Below are 14,029 nucleotides of genomic sequence, written 5' to 3'. Positions count from 1 at the left end.
GATAGTTGAGAAGAAGCTAGAGATGAAGAAAGAGTCCAACTGGGCATTCTTAGACTTGGATTAAGCATATGACATGGTCCCAAGAAAGCTGATTTGGGCAGTACTGCGGTGGTTCGGAGTCCCAGACTCATTGGTAGAATTAGTGCAGGCTGTGTACGAGGACACAATGACTCAAGTATGAACAGTGCTTGGCCACACAGAGGGGTTCCCAGTAGGAGTGGGTATGCACCAGGTTTCTGCTCTGAGCCCACTGTTTTTCATACTGGTTATGGATTACATTAGCAAACAGGTCGGTTGGGACAGATCAATAAAGTTGCTGGATGCAGATGATCTAGCATTACAGGCAGACTCTGAGCAAGAACTTCAGCAAAGTATAGCAGAATGGAATGCAAAATTAAAGGCACATGGGATGAAACTAAGTACAGATAATACAGTGGTAAAGGCAGCAAATTGGGGAAATCAGAAGAAGCTGAGAATTGAGGTAGAAGGGAAGATAATGGAAGAGGCAAATAGCTTTAAGTATCTGGGAGGGGTGGTTCAGAAGAAGGGAAGTGTGAATGAAGAGGTCAAAGCTAGAAACAGAGGGGCTGCAGACAAGTGGCACAGAGTCTCAGGTATAGTCTAAGACAGAGGAATGCCAAAGAAGCTGAAAAGTAAGTTGTACAAGACAGACCAGCACTACTGTATGATACAGAAACCTGGGTAGTAAAGGCAGAACAGATGAAGACATTAGAAGTGATGAAAATTAAGTGCCTGAGAAGGGTGGTAGGATACACACTGTGGGACAGATGATGAAATGACAACATAAGAGTAGAAGCCAAAGTTGTTCCAATTGCAGAAAAGATCAAAGAGAGCAGATTACAGTGGTTTAAAGACATGCAGAGAAGCAGAAGACAATCTGGTGAAGAATAATTGACTTCCAAGCTCCAGTTTCCACAGGTGGCATTAATGACTATACTAAGGTGTACACTGATGCCCTGTATAAACATCTGCACAAATGTATAGACACAGCCATGCTGGATAGTATTAAAGTAAGAGCTTCAAGAAAAAACAAACCATCCTGGTGGACATCTAACACTAATAAGTTAGAAAAACATATATATAGAGCATTTCTCCCTGGGCCTCCATTGAAAATTGGCTTTGTTCCAAGGCAGACTTTCCCAGTAAACAAATGATAAATAAATAAATAAACAAACAAATAAATAAATAAATAAATAAATAAATAAAATTGTACAATAAATGAAAGAAGCTGATGTTTAAAAATACAAAAGTGATAGCTAAGTAAAGCAAAAGATATGAACCAACAAGAATTTTTGTTTTAATCATCATTATACAGAGATAAGCCATTTTGTTATAAAAATGTAAATTATAGCAAAGTGTGTCTATGTGTTGGATAAAAACTCAAGTGTTTCAGACTGCATTGCAATAGGTTTGAAATCTTGTTAGTTACATTATAGAGAAAATAATTAAAACTGAGTGGTGAAGTTATACAGAGTAACTTGTTAATAACTAATGCACTTGTAACATGGTTTACCTTCATTTGGGCAAAAAACAATGAATGTCGACAAACAAAAGGTAAACCACATTACCTCGAAAATGGAAACATTTAAGTGCTGCTAAGCACATGCCCATAAGCAAACTGAAAAAAAATATATAATTTTTTTGCAGGGGGGGGGGGGGTGGCTGCACCCATCCCACATCCCATAATAATTATATACACTAACACCAAGATTTCACAAAATCAGGGAAAGGTAATATTCCTCAACACTGAGTGCAGTGCAATCTCACACACCAGACAACCATCTGTATAGTCAACCAAATGACTAAACAAATGTTGACCAAACACACTGCCAACCAAACAAATGGAACTCTCTAATACATATGTCAATAAGAAATCTCTAGTCTTATTATCTGACAGTAATGCTGCTGTGGTTATATTGCCATACATGCATAAAATAATTTATTATGTCCTTACCTTTGCTTCCTATAAGCCTTGTTGTCAATCTGTGAGGAATCTTAGGAGAACATTTCAAAGCTGTCCGCACCTGGTAATACCTGGAGGATGTAAAGTATATGCATGTTTTAAAAACAAATTTCTTTACATCTCAAACTATGGAAAGAAAACAGTATTCCGAGATGGATCCATATTTGATGGTATTCATATAAACAAAATAAATTTTTAAACGTAATAATTATGATCACATTTAACAAACATTAAAATAATTATGACAGTGTCATATGTGGAATACATTTTTTATCGTTACTACCATACAGAAATTACACAATAAAAAAGTACTTCTGAAGTTTTGCTGCATTTTGAAAACCTGTTTGATCAGACTTATCAAAGTATCCCTTTTTTGTAAAGAAAACAGAGGTAATTCAGCGGGCTGGAATGAAGTCTGGTATTCCACCTGTTACCCAGAGGGTGACAGGACAAACATTAAACATAGTATAAAAGAATTAGTCCAGATAAAATCATTTTAGCTATCAGATCTAGGAGACTGCCTCTGACACTCCCCGTTGAAGGAATAAAGACACCTTGAAGTTTTCAGTAGTTTATTCAGTTTAGTAGGTAGATGGATGTGTGCTCCTGTTCTAATAAAGAAAATTCTAGAACAAGAACACTCATCTGTCTACCTGATTAACTGAATAAAGTACTGGAAACTTCAACAAGGGATCATTATTCCTCCCACAGGGAGGGTATTGGAGAAAGAGTCTCCTAGATCTGCTATCTAAAGTGATGTTATCTGGACTAATCCTTTATACTCTATTTTTTGAATGGGAACAAATTTCAAAAAGTGGAACACAATGTGAAATAGGAGAAGAAAAAAGTGCATGACAGATAGGCAATATACAGAGTCTTGCTTTCTTAAGGCAATGGTAGACTATATAAAGGAAATATACAAATAAGCATTTATATATATATATATATATATAGTCTATATTATTTGAACAAAAGTTCAAAATGTTGATCGCTGTAAACAGCAAAAATGTCGATAATCGAATCCTGTATTGTGGGGGGCTGTGCCCCCCACATCCCTCGCTAATTATATATACCAACTCCGAGACTGCACTACAGTGAGAAAAGGGCAAATTTCCCAATCTTCACTGTACCGCAATACCGCAATCTCACAAAATAGACTTTGATTATCAGCATTTTCACTGTTTACAATAATATAAACCATATATATATATATATATATATATATATATGTATTTATATATATATATGTGTGTGTGTGTGTGTGTGTGTGTATGCACTTAAGGGATAACAAAAAGCTATCATTCATAACACAGGGCACCTAGTATGGTAATATGGAGATGTATATCAATGTGCATGGTCTACATAGATGTTAGAAATAAGAAGGACAAAAGAGAACATATTCAGTGCCATATGTGCACTTTGGCTACCGATACTCTGCTGAGATGCATACAGTTAAGTGATGTGCAATATGCATGTAAGAAGCTACTCAGCATGAGTAGTAGCACCAATGCAGTTCAAAGACAGCTGTACTGCCTGTCCAGACTTACTGCTGAAACAGTATAACATTAGGCTTCACAAGTGCAATATTTAAAGAAAAAAATAGTTTTGCTTATATAGGAGAACAGCTTGCACTTCTCCTAAACATCAGAGCATTACACTCCTCAAAGCACAGTACCGCAGCATCACAAGCACATGGGAAGTTTCTCAGCACCTTGACAGCCTAACCATATTCACTGTAAGACGTGTCAGTTCTAGATCTGGTTTGTATCAGATCACTCACAGCTGCCAATGTTATTGTAGAAAAATAGGAATATATCTGCACTGACGTACACCAGTGGGCTGTACTCATAACAGTACATCCCCCTTAGGAGCTGTAAAATGAAATGTTTCAATAGTTTTGGGTGATCAGTGGTAGAATGCAAATTTCAAATTGAGATGGACATTAGCATTAACATGCTGGAATGTACTATGAGCCCACTAGCACAAGTCAGCACAGTTATTCTCCAGGAAGCTAATACATATTCACTGGCTAGGTAATTGGTTATCTGACAGAACCCCCACTATTAAGGATGGTAATATTTGGCCTAGATAAAAATATGTTACCATTTGTGTCTCACTGATCTAGACCCTCTAGCATAAACACTAATATCAAGGGAGTAAGGCCGACAACATTTGCTGGCAACTACAAAATCAGGGCAGTTATGAAATCCCATTACAATACTCAAATGAGCTATTAATGAGATGCTTCCAGTAGTGAAGGGGCATGCAGTTTGATTCTTCCACCTCTGTTTGCCTACTTCTTGATATTGAGAAAATCACTTAACCAAGCAGCATCCCAGGGTAACCCCATAGAAAGGACACTTGCATGTAATGGGCTTACTTGATTAACCAATAAAGAAAAAATAAAACAAAAGAAAAATGTTTATTAATCATTGGCTTACCCTCAGTACCATAAAATGCAGCATCATTTCCTTCAGTAAATCGAGCATCACTTCCACTTATCATGCAGATATCATTTCACTTACATTTGAAACAGTAATCAGGAACTCTTTGTGTACATAATTTCATAACAGATTTTTCTTTGACCTCCATGTCTCCGTGATGGTTAGAAAATCATGCCTTGCACAACTCATCCTTTGTGGCACCCCCTTATGGTTCAAAGAAATTAAATTCCCTCTTTATTCTTCCCTTATTAAACTCACCATTGAATATAAAGCACTTTCACATACCTTGCTAAGCAACTCAGCCAACTTGATGTATAACCATATAAAAAATATCAAGTTTCAATATCCTTAATAATTTTGGTAGATTAAAAGTCCATCCTTCAACTCAGTGATTTACAGACCCCAGAGGAGGTGACCCTGCTTAATTTTCCATGGTATGAATGATTTAGCACTCTTTGATCTCCTTCATCTAAACAAAGACAGTGGTAAAGTAAGCATCATCCCTGGATAACTAAACCTGTATTACCACATCCACAATGCCATAGGTTATAATAAGCATCTAACCCAACATATCTCTCATTTCTGAAATATTTTTGCCTTATATATTAAGTAGAGTATATATCTAGCAATCCTTAAAACAAGTCTGGGTACATACGTATTACTGCAACTAGATTTTCACGGCTGCGAAATGGCCATACTTTAATAGGAACAACTGCATGAAACACTTTAAGGTGTGATTCATACTCCGTTTTTCATTAGCAAAAGTATGAATTAGCTGCAGGAGCAGAAGAAAATGCCAAAAATCATCTTGGTGTTTTGTGTGCATTACAGCCGCACACTTGAATTGTCAGGGATGCCGCCTTACTGATGAATGCAATGTTTGGAGCGTGAGGAACAAATCCTTCATAGAAGGAAAACACAGACACAGGAATTAACTGTTTGGTAAAGTAATAGTTTGTCACAAATGTGTCAACATTCTTGAAAACAAACACTGCAATAAGAAACTGCCATAACTAATGGTTTTAAAAAGTGGGGGTGGATTATATTGCCAGTAGCTTGTGGGTGCCTTTCTCCAGGAAGAAGTTGTCACTTCTGATTTTGTACTGTTTTGCGATGGTGGCATGTTCGGGAAAATGAAATACTACTGAAGTGATTTGTGATTTCATTACTGCCATGACAATGTTCATTGTTCATTACGTGGTTTTGTCTTTCTATGTGGTTTGTAATTTTTCAGCAATTGAAAAATAATGTGTTTTATGAGTCACAGGACAAAAATTACACAGCTGTGATAACAAATGAATGTATGACTGTCGCTTGACAGTATTTGCTGGCACAAAGAATGAACGTTCAACAGACAGACCTGCAGGAAGCGACATGGTGCCAGTAAACACCCTTATGAAAGAACAGCAGTATGTTTTGCACGTTGTATTGATAGCAGTCCAGAAAATAAGCTGTACTGGTAAAGAAAACACACCATATTATATTTTAGCAACATTAATGAACATTTGTCATGATCGGGAACCAACCGATATTACCATGAAAATCTGTTTGAGATAATACGTAAGAACCCAATTCTGAATGACTGGGCGGATGATCTGGAATATGGAGAAATTCTGCTTAGAGAAGGATGCTGTTAGTCTCCCACTATTATTTAATGATACAGAAGAGCTCATCTATGGCCTCCTTGGTTTTAATAAGAACCTATGAACTGTGTACTTTACAGAAAAGTGCAATGTTCACAGTACAGCACTTTGTACACTGCTCTAATGAATTAAACTACATAATGCTTAACCTTTAATAACCTCATGATAAAGAATTCACTGGCACAATAGTCTGGCTAATAATATATATTTAAATCTGATTTGTACTAAATTATATTATTTTATAAGCAACTTATAGCCAGTGTTTTTTTAGGTTCTATACAAATTACTGTCCTGCAGTTCAATTTTTCTGGTCTTGTGATTTAGAATCTGCTTCTTATCTCTTGCCATGATTTGGAAATTACCTTCCCCTCATCCTCTTCTGTACCTGTCACTTATACTTAACATCACAGTAATTCTCTTGACTTAGTATGGCTGATTAGTACAACTTGCATGAAAAAGCAAACTGGCCTGTGTAGTTCCTTTGTGGAATCAACCCAGCCTAATGTCCTTTACTCTCTATTGCTTTGGTTCTCCCAATTTGATTATTTACTATTATTTGAGCAATTCACTCATATACTTGTATTTACCTGCACCTATTTTATCCACACTTTATTTTCTTTATTTGCACTACTCACCAACCCATAATGCTAGTTTATTTTCATCTTCTTCATCATTTCCTTCTCCTCCTGTTTATTCTTTACAATCTGCACACTGCTTACACTTGTCAGACTTTCAATTTCTTGTTTACTTTCTCTTTGTACTCTTTCTTTTTCTAAAGTATTTAACTTGAACCCTTACTTGTATCTGTCTCTACCTGTTGTTAACTTTCTCCCTCATCATATACTAATATTTTCTCTTTCTATCTGTAGCATTTTCATCATTGCTTCTTCAGAGATAACAAACAAATTGATTCTCCTTCTCTTGGTACAAAATAAAATCAACAGCTTTTCTGTCCATCTTGTTTCACCAACATTACTGTGGCTTTAATTCCTGCCATACAATGTGGTTCCAGGGAATAATCGACATGACTCCTTCTATTAATAGGTTATTGGTTACAACTGCTACCCCCTTCAAGATAAGTAGTCTTGAGCTAAATGTTGTCCTTCTATCCAAGCATCATACTTTCTGATTCTCTCCTACTGTTAACACTTAGAGTACTTTTCTTGCTCCTATTTTACTTTCACCTGTCCTACTCGATCATCATCCCATCATATCCCTCCCCTCAGTATTCCCTCTTTCATAATTTTTACTTTGACACATTCAACACTCTGGTAATTATACGCCTAATATCTATAAAGTGTCAGTGTCCTCAAACAATCAATTAATCTTTTCTTCTGGGATGCCCTTAGGCTTACCCAATTAACAAATAATAAAAAATAAAAAAATCATTCAAGAATATCTGGAAATAAAACTGGTTGTAATCAACCTCCATATTACCTCTTATCAAAACACAAAGACTATGTACAAGCTGTCTCAGGCGGATCCATGTTAAACTACAATTTATTGAACTTTAATAAACTCAAAATAAAAAAAGATATGCAGCTTTGTTCATTTCTTATGAACTTCATCAGATAATCCTATGCATGTTTGCCCTGTTTAAATACACTCAAAAGCTGCCGCACTGGACAGTCCACAAACACACACCCTTCCTTAAAGCAGCACATTCCTTTTATCCAATATTCAACATACAAAAATATCTAAAATATATAAATAGAACATATAAAATACATAACACCAATATAGGAATGCACAACTCATACCCAATAACAGGCCTAAAATTCAAAATAGTCCATAAAAGGGCAATAGAAATAATTATTTATAAATACTTGAATGTTTAAAATTATAAATACTTAAACCTACAGCAACCGAAATCCCCATACAGTCTCCCATCCAAGTGCTAACCAACCCCCAACCCTGCTTAGCTTCTAAGACGACATGAAAACAAGTATAGTCAGGTCAGTCTGGTTACTAGCTGCATGAAATGCATAAACATGTACATATAACCCATGTACTTTTTAGGTCATGATATATAAATAACAAATATAAATGTGTAAAACTTGTTAAAATAAAAATTAAATAAAATTATTTCCTTTATCGATTCAGTGCTTTAATCTTTAAAATCCAAGCAATAGAAATATCTTCATTGAGCCCAAGTGATCTATTAGAATCCAATACCATTTGCCATGAAATTACCTTCTTCTCCAGTAGTAGGCTACTAGGTCTACCCCTATAGCCTAAACTGACCTGGTGAATAACTACATACTCAAAATGGTGTCCTGGAAAAATCACAAACATGTTTAGCAAGGGCATTTGTCATAATGCATGTTTTGATACTGTACTCATGTTCGTAAATATGATCTTTCACTTTGCAGTCCATCTTCCCTACATAAAAACAGGGCACACTTCACATTGAGCCACATAAACTACCCCCTTAAATTCACAATTAAAATGTCCAAATATTTTAAATTGGTTACCACAGACAGTAAAGTCTGTCCCTTCCTTGACACATTTATAAAAATAGCACCTACCGCATTTGTTCACACCCTTATAAAATTTAGATTTACTTACAGCATATTTCTTCCTTTGCAAGATACGTTTCAAATTTTTTCCTCAGTGATAAACCAGAACAGGTTATTCCCCTTTTCTAACTCAAAATAAATTACTGTCCATTCTTATTAAAAATCCATTCCAAGGTCTAGAACAGACTAATACTTGTAAGCAAATTTATTTACAATGAATTAGTAAGGAATTTCATCTCTTAGTAAACATTACTTCAGACTAAGTCTGGTGAAGTCTAATGCCTTGAGTCTAAGTTATAGTGTGGGATGAGTGATTGTATCAAGTACTTTGGACAGGTCTAAAAATGGGGATGTGACCAATGTTTCTTGATTTCATGTCTCATGAATATAGTTTATGAAAGTAGTACTGTTGCATCTGTGCTACAGCCTGGCCTAAGTCCATGCTATATTGCTGAAAGTTATTTGCCTGTGTTAGTTAATCAACAGTATGTGAACACATTTGTTTTATACATAGGGTATAGGGTAGCTATAGGTCTGTCGTGTATTAGTTCAAGTGGTTTGGCATCTTTATGCAAAGTAATAACACAGGATTGTTTCCATAGCATGTCGACTATTCCTTCTTGAAAAGAGTGATTTATAAGTATAGATAATGTAAATGTAATATCCTCTTCATCTGTCTGAGATATTATACCAGTAGAATATTTGCTGCAATACAGGTGGGTTACGTTTTTGAATATTATTTGTTTCCATGATGGTAGGACTTGTGGTAAGTAAGAAGGCTATGGTGTCAATGTCTGTTTCACTTAGCAACATTTATATAGTATAAATGAAATCTGGATACAATGTTGTAGTTTGTTTCTTCTCTGAAAGGGCAGAGTTGTGATTTTTTACCAAGGTGTATAACTTTACTGACTGTTGACGAAAACTAGTTTGGAGTTTTATAGTCATTTTCTTGTAAATGAGTATAGTCACATGTGTGTTTCAGGATGTACATCTGCAGCTATTACAGAAAATGCATGGGGCCTAGAAAAACAGAATAACAGATGTAGAGCCTTGGATAGTAACTTATGTATCCTGAAAGGGGGATCATGTGCTTCCATGCCTACAGATGCTTAGAAGGCAACAAAAAATCCTGTCAAATGCAAGAGGGCATCTAATTTACAAGGCACAGAAAAGAGACTCAACATACAATCAATAAGCAGTAAGGATAAAGAAGGATATGAATTGCAGTTAGGAGGGCCACATATAGGGAATTGTTACAGAGCAATGAGCACATGGTGTCACATGTGTTAGAATGTATTTGTTAGGCAGTGTACATCCTATACCTCATTACTGAAGCTGAGGGGAGGCATATGTGGTACTGCAAACATGCCTTCCATCTGGATCATAAGTCACCATAATGCCTCCAGTATAACATAAACATCACTTTGGGCCTAGGACTTTGAAGCCTACCAGTATATTTATTCACACATTTTGAATGTAAGAGTGGGGTGTCTTATTGTTTAGGTAACCATTTACCCCATTAGTTAAGAAAATCCACGTGACAAATATATATTATATTATATTATATTATATTATATTATATTATATTATATTATATTATATTATATTATATTATATTATATTATATTATTATTCAAAGGGCGGCCACGGTGGTGCAGTAGTTAGCATTGCCGCCTCACAGCAAGAGGTTCCCCAGTTTGATTCTCGGCTGGGGTGCCTTCTGTCCGGAGTCTGCATGTCCTCCCTGTGGTCGCGTGGGTTTCCGCTGGGTGCTCCAGTTTCCTCCCACATCACAAAGATATGCAGTAGGTGGATTGGACACTCTAAATTGGCCCTAGGTGTGAGTGTGTGCATGTGTGTGCCTTCTGTGGAAGGTTGGGCACCGGGCTGGCAACTCAACACCGTAAAACTCCACTGCCAATCATGAGTGGACAGATGATCCGCTGTGGCGACCCCTAACTGGGAAAAAGCCGAAAGAAGAAGAAGAAGATTATATTATATTTCAAACACAGGTTAAGGATATAGTGCTGTTCACAAATCTAAATAAAGTATGACGTCTAGCCATACAGTTTCTGAGAAATGCTTTAACAAATGTATTTTCCATCTTACTGATGTTCATGTTTTTTCTGCTGCAAGTTCATCCCAGATATATAAAAGTAAGTAAGTTATTTTTTTAAATAAGAATGCTGTGTCTTAAACAAACAATGTTATTTTATTTCAACATGTATGAACTAGTTATCATTCCTTAGGACAGGAGTCTCAAACTCAAAGGGCCAAGACTACAGAAGAAGGACCAGCACATTCACCTGAGAGGCACAGTCTCAAAATCAAAAAGAAAGTGGTCAGTACAGCTAGGAATATAGTAACATAGCTTCCTTCACCCAGTGACTTGAGGGCGATATGTTTGAGATCCCTGCTTTAGAATGGACTACGGCTGTTTACTAAAGGTACTATATTCTTTCATAATATGCTCACTGCAAAGCACAAATGCTCAATGTTTATCACAGTATTAGTGACTGAAAAAAAAGTCTTAAAAAATACAAGTAAATGAGTGCTTCTTAATGGCATGAGTCTTTGTACAAAGGCTTTTTATTTTAATTCTGTTTCTCTTATGAATGACATTTGTTGTATATATAATTCAGATAATGACAACTGATTGTTTGGTAAAATCATATAATGATGTGCATACTTAGATATCTTAGCACCACCAAGAGACTTTACTATAAACTGACAGATGACAAGCTATAGTATACATTGGTCTCATTTCTATATACTCTTTTAAAGGAGCATCCTCTTGTTTTATACATGTGGTATCCACTTTTTAAATAACATTCAGTTCTATCCAATTTAATAAAAGAGCAAGTAACATATGTCACGTGGCGTAAATTTCCAGTGATGCAAATTCAAAACACGCATTTCAGTCTGTTCATCTATGTATTACCACTATAACTTATTTTATTAAACTACCGTAACAGGAGAATCTCCATACATCAGTAACATTAAGATTACTGATTTTTAGATTTCTGATTTTCTTATCACAGACTATATCATGATCAACTGATAGCATTAATTTATAGCAAGTTAACTGGTGATTAATGTCATATTGCAACAGGTGATTTCTGATGTACATCTCCTTTCAACATTCTGTCTGAGGGTACCTGCAGGTCCTTGTTAGACTCAATCTTTGACAATAGCTCATGTCCAGGACCTACTCTGCTTTGACCACCATCCACCTCACTCGCATAGTTCAATATGCTGATGATGTACCCGTTATATGTGCAGTCTCATCCCTATTAATGCTGCAGTACATCACCCAAAAGTATTTCACTGTTATTGAAATTTGGTTAAAAGATGCAGATCTACTTTTAAATCTAAAAAAAAATATATATATATACCTGTATGGGAACGCTACAGACTCCTGAAAGTCCAAAATCCTGAAGACCAAAATCCTGAGACCAAATTCCTGAAAACTCAAAATCCTGAAAACACACAGGGTACCAAACACTTACTATATTCCAGCACAAGTACATACAGAAACATATTACCCTTCAACTATACACAGGGGGGCAAGCCACCCTGCACCCCCCACACCCCCTGCTACTTAAATATAACAACTACGAGATTGCACTTCAGTACACTAAGTGCAATCTCAGAGTTGATATATTTAAGTAGTGGGGGGGTGCAGCTCCCCACATGGGGGATGCAGGGGGTCTTGCCCCCCTGCTTATACTTGGAGAAGAGTAATATGCTTTGTGTTTTGTTTCTGTATGTACTTGCACTGGAATATACTAAGTGTTGGTATCCTGTGTGTGTTTAGGATTTTGAGTTTTCAGGATTTTGAGTTTTCAGGATTTTGGGCTTTCAGGATTCTGTAGAGCTCCCATACACACACACACACACACACACACACACACATATATATATATATATATATATATATATATATATATGTGTGTGTGTGTGTGTGTGTGTGTGTGTGTATGTATATATTCTTCACAATACCAAATCAAAATAACCCTATTCAATAAAAACAAAAATTTAAGCTGTAACCCAAGCAAAACTTCTGGGCATTCCAATTGACAATAACTTTGAATCTGCTCAGGACATGTAAACCATTAAATAAAAACACCAGAAACTCAACTCACTCTACAGAATCCAACCCAACATGACAAGCAATACAAGACAAACTAATATCTTTACTATATGCCTCACAAATTCCTATAAACCTAAATACAACACTTAAAGCTAAACTCTCTGCCTGATACAGTAAAGTAGCCAAATTTTCTGTCAAAATTTGTTATAGGACCCATAACTGCACAGCCTTAAACAATTGAACTGGCTTAAGCTACCCAACTACTTAACATCTTCACAACTTATGACTGCAGAGAGTCTTATGTGGGTACCAGAAAAATGTCCATCACCAAAAGGTACTGCTCTCCAGGTAGAGACCTTCACTTAACAAATAAACTATTAGTAATCACAAGAAAGTCTAACAACTCAGCAAGCAACTCTCATGACCTACTAAACTCTGGAATGTCATCCCAGTATACTAAAGCAGACAATGACACTTTACCCTTTTAAGCCCTTACTAAAATAACTTCTAAACCATATGAGGTCATGTATGCTTCTTACCTGATTAGTTCTATTTTCCTTTATCATCTCATATCCCATCATTTTATAACCTGTGTCACCTTCCATACAACAAACCTTTCTACCACTCCTTCTCACTTACCTTCCTATCTTAATCCCAGATTTATATTTCAATTTCTTTCTGACCTTCCTACTTTATCATTCTCCTTCTTCTTCAGATATTCTCCCACCACTATGTTATAAACAGGTTCTGTCCTAGTATGTACCTTAATATTTTACCCCACTATCCTTGATTCATCAGCTATACAGTGCCTCTATCTCTCTATTGCAGACAAAACTATTATCTGCTTACCGACTAATTTTATTTACTCCTAACATTGATACTGCAATACTGTAACCTTCCTTACTCATGTCTTATAAGTCATATGTAATGGCTGTTTGTCATATATGCTGCACATGAACTGTTTGCATACTAAATGTTTTACACTTGGAATTTAACATGATGTATAATGTTACCACTGAAGAAGTACCTATTTTTTATTTGTATAGTATCACTACAGAACAATCACCTGTTTGTAACTATGTCTTAACAAATATTTATGTAATCTATCGTAAAAATATGTTTTGTGATTAATATTTTAAATGTATCTGCTGCAGCTTTTCTCCCTGGGTCTCAAATGAATATAACCTTTGCCATGTCAAACTTTCCCAGTCAAAAAAGACAAATCAATAATAATAAATAAATAATATTCACAACCCTCTGGAATACTTCTGTAGTCAACATGATGTAAAATGGAAAGCAACAAAATCTTTATCTACCAAAAGGTATGTTTAATGTGCACAGTT

At 35.8% G+C, this 14,029-nt stretch overlaps 1 protein-coding gene across 1 annotated transcript in view; it reads right to left on the bottom strand.

Moving 5' to 3' along the window:
* FAM135B (family with sequence similarity 135 member B) overlaps window positions 1-14,029 on the bottom strand; it is a 2,319,882-nt gene that overhangs the window by 1,854,111 nt on the left and 451,742 nt on the right. The window contains exon 2 of the mRNA XM_044067284.1: window positions 1,976-2,055. Within this exon, the coding sequence (XP_043923219.1) occupies window positions 1,976-2,055 (80 nt within the window). The remainder of the gene's footprint in view (window positions 1-1,975; window positions 2,056-14,029) is intronic.

The sequence above is a fragment of the Protopterus annectens genome, chromosome 3.part1, assembly GCF_019279795.1.
Source record: "Protopterus annectens isolate FY-2018-M chromosome 3.part1, PAN1.0, whole genome shotgun sequence".
NCBI lineage: Eukaryota > Metazoa > Chordata > Ceratodontiformes > Protopteridae > Protopterus > Protopterus annectens.
The sequence above is the reverse complement of the archived record's forward strand: the minus strand, read 5'-3'. Positions and strand labels throughout refer to the sequence as shown.